Genomic DNA, 6,509 nt, shown 5'->3' with positions numbered 1-6,509 from the left:
TCTACAAAATAAAGCTGTTAGAACAATAGGTAGATATGTCCAAATCCCCATAGGTTTTCCCCAGCGCGAAAGTGTTGTATTTTATTTATTGATTTGTGAATGTTGAAATAATAACTTGAACTTGAAAAAAAAAAAAAACTTAATGCTCCTGCCACCTGAAATGTGGCGTAGAGAGCGTAACAACTTTGTTCCTCCAGGTGGATCAATCTGCTGGTATGAGGGGGGCCTCGACATTAGTAGTGTCGGCCATGTCGAGGAGCTTTTGAAGGCTGTCCTTCCATCTGGTCCGATTCCCCCCCCCCCTCGGGCATAACCAACCTTCGGGTCAAAGATAATTCAAGCAGGTGCTATCGGTGAAAGAAAAAACGAACTATTTGAAGTAATCTGAACAAAAGCGAAAAAGTAACTGAAATTCAAAACAAACGACATTAGGCACAGCCTGTCTATTGATTTGACTTGTGTTATCATGACTAATAGATCCTTTTTTTATAATTGGAATATAATTGTGTCTTTAAAAAAAAAAAATAAATTATCATTTGAATACCCCGATACCAATTGTCAGGTAAAACCTTCATAAATACCCTCATTTTAAAAATACCCTAGTATCTCTGTTTAAAGTAATGTCCTTATGTATTTTTTTTTGTTTTTATATCAATCGCTTCTGTAAAATATTATGGTAAACTGTTTATTGTGGACACTTGACTTAGCGCTCTTGCTCAGCAGGGTCGCCAGCGTAAAGAGAACTGGTTGACACCGCCGTCAGTCTTCTCCTAGTAGCCCTGTCTAGGGCTAAGGATGGGGCCTCATTTGGGGTGATGTTGCGGCTGAGCCAGCGTTGGTTTATTTCATCAGCCCATCTAGTGCGTGGCCTTCCTCGAGGGCGATTCCAGCCATTTTCCGAGGGATTGAAGTCCGAGATGATTTTTACGGAGGTACGTAGCGGGAGACCGAGTAGGTGGCCGTACCACCATAGAGAGCGGGATTCTACTTGGGAAGAGAGGTTCGCCAGATTGAAGGTCTTCAGGATCTCAGTATTGCCGATCATTGTAGCCTTCAACTCGACGCAGATGTCTAGTCTGAACGGCATTGACCTTTCTTAGCTGTGTCTGGGTTATCGGCCACGTCTCAGATGAGTACAGCACGATGCTTGAGACGGTGACGTTGTAAATTCGGACTTTAGTATTGCGGCTAATTTGCGGTTTGTGGAAGACTGCTTTCAGAAGTCGTCGGAACACAGAGCCTGCCTTGGCTGATCTAGCTGAGATTTGGGCGTCAAGTGTCCCACTTGAGGATATAATTGATCCGAGATACGTGAACTGCCGTACCACATCGACAGCTTGGCCGTTAATCTCAAAAGTTGAGAGTGGTTCTGATGCTGTGATCCACAACCGCTGATGCGGTTGTGGACACTTGCTTCATCAAAAAGAGCTAAATGATCCTGGTATTCAAGAGCGTAGAGAGCCAGAGCAGAATCAAAATCAACAATTTTGCTTCTGGTCCGTATCGTGATTCTCTCAGCTATTTCCCTCGAAAAATACTTATCTTACTCACTCCAGACTTTATATACGCAACAATCATGAATAAGGTATCTTCAGGAACACTTTCCTTACGCAACAGTCAAGAATAAAGGTATCTTGTAATTACATAAGATAGGATTTTCAACGGTATACCTTAAATTAGTTTTTTTTTCTGAAACCGCTCTATCTTTCTATGGCGAATAAATAAAAGTTAGAATAGGGATAAGTTCTTCTATTAGACAGTGAAAAGAAATACAAAAAATCTGGATATTTCAACCGCATATACCAGTCATCAGTATCAGCAGTGGCCGTCATCAACAGAAAATTCAGCTGATGGTGACTACTGGTGTATATGACCGAAATATCCATATTTTTGTATCTGTTCTCACTGTCTTATAAAAAGACCCATCTTCATTTGAACTTTTGTTTATTCTACACATATAGGAGTATTTGCCGATAAAATACACCTACAAAAGTAGAAGGGTGTTTATACAAAAATCGGCACATAGTTACATAACCATTTGTCAATTAATATAAAATAAACAGAAACGTTTAAAGACTAAAAAGGCGTTTATAGTATGTAAAAAGGTATTCATAGTCTGTAAATTGACGCAAATAGACAAAGAGTTATCTAATTAAATAGATATTAGTGTTTTTCAATAAGTGAGTAAATGTAGACGTCTTTATCAGATACTTATAGACAAACTGTGATGTAACGTCTTAGACAGGAGCATTTGCCAATAATACACTGTAAATTAACATAGATAACGTTTGAAAACGTTTTTATAACTTCTTTATAGATTGTAATTAGATACTTGCAGACTATGAATAGGCATTTATAGTCTATAAGTAACAGTTTGTTGTATATAAGGTGATGCTTGTAGACGAACAGTCATGTAATTATATAGGCAGAGCTATTTATTAATATTACACTGTAAATAAACGTAGATGAACGTTTGTAGACGTTTTTTGAACTGTAATTAGATGGTTTACTATAAATGGACGTTTTATTGCAGGGGAGCTCCGTCGTGATGATTCATCGGTCGATTCTTTAGAAAGAGATTTGGTTCCTGTTGAATCTGACGAGCATCCAGGTGACTTGCGACGCAACAAACATTCCGTTACGAACTTGAGTCGTGACTCAGGCTTAACACTAAGTGATACTCAATTGAACGTCGATGAAGAAGAGGGGAACGAATCGAGCGCCTCTAGCAGCCGAAAATCAAACTATAGTAGCTCAGGATGTGGCTCTGATCCTAGATGGGATCAGTCTCCATATGAAAATATGAGGAAAGTGCATATCCCTTATGAGTCTGTTTATAAGAGTAAACTATCTAGAACTGAAAATGTTATCTATGGAACGAAATTGAGTGATAAATTTTCTGGTGCGTATGTGTCTCCGATAGCCGATGATATATACGCAGTGCCAAGACAGAGTATTCAGCCAGTAATGAATTCTGATCATTCAGAGAATCATAGGAGACAAGAACTGTTCCGGAGAAGATCTGCTCTTCGCAGGGAAATCCGGAATAAGATGGGGTGTGATGTTTATGATGATGTTGGAGGCTTACGACGTAGTACTTCTGATGAAAGTTTGGCAAGCATGACGAAATTAAACTCTGGGGCTAGGGTACGTCGTCAAACCAAAACTCAACCTGATCTGAAGAATTCACCTAAAGTTTCAAGGACTTATATATCATCAGAGCCAATTTACGGTAGAACTAGGCCGTCATTAAGCACATCAACTCCACATATGGAAGATGTAGGTGATTCGAGTACACTCTCTGATGATGACCTGACACCACATGTTTCAAGGTCAAACTCGAGAGGAAAAGAGTGGGAAACACGGTCAGTCCCTCCGACATACGAGGAAACGATGACCAGACAAACAGTTGCTAAAAAGCTGTCAATTTATCAAGAAGTGCCTCGCCATAGTCAGCCATTTTCTTTGAGGGTTTATGAGCCTCAGAGAACTTTGAATGATAGCGCGAATAAGTTTAAAGAAGCCCAAGCCAAACGTGTTGATACAGTTAGACAGTATAATCAGACAAAGGAGCAGAAATTAACAAATGTACATTGTCAAGGCAGGGCAAATTGTGGGTCAATTAGAGACATTCCGCCATCTTTACCTCCAAAAATGACTCCACCTCCCCTCCCTCCAAAACAAAGGACCAAAGAAGAAATTAAGCTCTATAGGAAAGAATCGATAAAAAGACAAAGGCCAGTAACAGTACATATTGACACCAACTTTTTAAGTAGCTTAAGATTGACTAATGAAAATCCCCCCTTGTTGCCCCCTAAGGAGAGACACAGGTCAAAAACAGATAACGTAAGACGCGAGCGAGAAATCCACGAAGCAAAATCTGAGAAGAAAGAATTAAATACTAAATGTAAAGCTAAAACGGATATGGCTATTCAAACATACGATTTTGAAACTGATAAAAGTGATTATAGTGCTAATGAATTCATGAGAGATCAGAGTTGCCAGACATCCGGCTCTTGGCTGAATTTGGACAAAATTTCAGATGAACAACCAGAAGAAATTGGTGGTGAACGGGTGCGTGGACCGAGTGAACGACTTCGATCTCGTGATAGGTCAAAGAAGGTTAGTAGATCACAGTCTTTGCCAGGACAAGATGAGGAACAATCCCAGCCACGTGTGATTAATGCAACTCGTGAGGAAATTAATTGGAGCGTAACGAAATTGCGTGCACTTTTCTCTAGTGATTCACAGAGGAGCGATGCGAAAAGTTCGACGAGAAAGTCGAAGAGATCGGACTCCGTAGAAAGTGCAAGTGGAGAGGAGTCGTACGTTTAATCTTCCATGTAGTGATATGCCCTAAATGTTATGTGATAATTTACTTCCCTTTTTGTTTCCAATGAAGCTCTTTAGCCAGTGTGGTTTCAATGTAATTTTAAATATGCACATAGGGGAAAAAGGGATAATTTCCCCCCTCAAAAAAAGGGATAATTTCCCCCCTCAAAAAAAGGATAATTTCCCCCCTAAAAAAAACAAGGAGTGTCCCACATTTTTTCTTTTATTAGAAATTTTGACACCAGTAGAAACCGTGACGAATCAAAATATACATCTAAGCAATAAAAGTAGCTTTATTTTTTCTCAAGCTTTTAATCTAAATTTCAACGATCAATTAAACAGTGGAGAGCCTCAGAATTTATTTTTGAAAAAAAATATGTATAGTAAAAAAGAAAAAAAAAATATATGTATAAATTTATGTTAAAGACGTGCCTTTTCTCATTTTCTGCTGATTCTGCTTTTTGTGGTATTACCAAAATTTTCTCTACGCTATAGTTCTTCTTTTATTATTTTCCATTATCATGTTATTATTGCATATTTTTAAGCGTTTTGCACCTCGCGTTTTCAAAGGTTGATACGACTTTAAGAAAAAAAAAGTTTTTATGTATAAATTTAATTTGGTTGGGATTTTCAAATGCTCAGTTAAAAAAACAACAACTATGACCTGAAAAGAAAACATTTACTAAAGAAACGCTTTTAACGCCTGAAAAAACTACAACCTGAAATGACAACGTTTACTAAAGAAACGCTGTTAACGCCTGAAAAAACTACTACCTGAAAAGAAAACATTTACTAAAGAAACGCTTTTAACGCCTGAAAAGACTACTACCTGAAATGAAAACGTTTACTAAAGAAACGCTGTTAACGCCTGAAAAAATTACTGTTAATGCCTTGGAAAAAACTACTACTGAAAAGAAAACGTTTACTAAAGAAACGCTGTTAACACCTGAAAAACTGCTGTTAACACTTGAAACTACTTGAAAAGAAAACGTTTACTACGCTGTTAACGAAAAAACTACTGTTACGCCTGAAAAATAACTACTACTTGAAAAGAAAACGTTTACTAAAAAAACGCTGATAGCGCCCTTAGAAATTCTATTAACACTTCGTCTGTGATACTTTAAACAGTCTGACTAGGTTGAATATGGAAGACGGTCTGCGATCTGAGCGAATTTGTCCTGGTGCTCGAAAACTCATTCGGTAAAAAATTCGATTAAATGTTCTATTTTCGAGCGTTCTGTAGTCCAGTTCCACCAGCTTAATTTTTTTTTCAGGTGTTAAAACACCACAGACCTGCCAAAAACCATAAACAAAAATACAAAGACGACTCTACCCTCTTGCAACCAACTCGAAAATAAAATATATAGAACTATCCTTTTATAGCCAACTCGAAAATAAAAAAATTGGAACTAATTAAAAAACAAAACAAACAGTATACAATTGAAAAAAGATAAGATATGATAATAAGATAAAATATAGGATCAAGATGTATGAAACAATTATATTATTATAAATAAAATTATCAATCACTGTTTACAGCATTAACTTACCTATTAAAGGCTTAACCACTGGACTTTGGAACATCTGCAATGAATTTATACGGAATAGGACAATTTCGCGCTCGATTACGCATTTTGATTCCTATATTCAACTTTATATACTATCTATAATTGAAGCACATTCTTTAACCTAGAAATCATAGATGGCATTATAGTTTTTTCTTACTAAGACAGGCTTTGTAGCTGTAAGCTGTATTATTATTGCCCTAAAAGCTGCTCATCACACTCGCCTGCTGAATAAGTAAATGTTTTAGTTTGCAGTGATATACGAAGTTGAATGGAAAAACTGATTGGGGGGGGGGGTATAACTATGGAGTAACTTTGTAACAGATCTGTTTACGTACCTGTTTGGTATTTCACCTTTTTTCCGAGTCTCATTTTTATTGATTTTTTTTTGTGTTGTTTATAACTCAAATGTAGTTTATAAACCTCCCATTGTTGCTCCTCGGAAGGAAGACAATGGCGTGATCCCCTCTTGTCTTGGACCGAGTTCCAGGTCTCCCTTGTCTTGGCTTTATTTCCCTATTTATATTCCTATTTTATTTCCCTATATATATTCTTATTGTTTACTAGTGTTTACTCAATTCAAAGTTGCGTATTATTCTGTTGATATATTAT

At 37.3% G+C, this 6,509-nt stretch overlaps 2 protein-coding genes across 2 annotated transcripts; one reads left to right on the top strand and one right to left on the bottom strand.

Annotated features, from left to right (window-relative positions):
- Nucleotides 1–703: 703 nt before the first annotated feature.
- On the bottom strand, nt 704–1,087 carry LOC136039126 (uncharacterized). Its single transcript, XM_065722611.1, has one exon. The coding sequence runs from the start codon at nt 1,085–1,087 to the stop codon at nt 704–706; it is 384 nt and encodes a 127-aa protein (XP_065578683.1).
- A 1,446-nt stretch (nt 1,088–2,533) lies between these two features.
- LOC136039586 (uncharacterized) lies at nt 2,534–5,305 on the top strand (the record flags this gene model as incomplete). Its single annotated transcript, XM_065723442.1, is given in 1 exon segment — nt 2,534–5,305. A coding segment is annotated over 1 exon segment (1,802 nt), but the record flags the coding sequence as incomplete, so codon positions are not given.
- Nucleotides 5,306–6,509: the final 1,204 nt, after the last annotated feature.

The sequence above is a fragment of the Artemia franciscana genome, chromosome 19, assembly GCF_032884065.1.
Source record: "Artemia franciscana chromosome 19, ASM3288406v1, whole genome shotgun sequence".
Taxonomy (NCBI): domain Eukaryota; kingdom Metazoa; phylum Arthropoda; class Branchiopoda; order Anostraca; family Artemiidae; genus Artemia; species Artemia franciscana.
The sequence above is the reverse complement of the archived record's forward strand: the minus strand, read 5'-3'. Positions and strand labels throughout refer to the sequence as shown.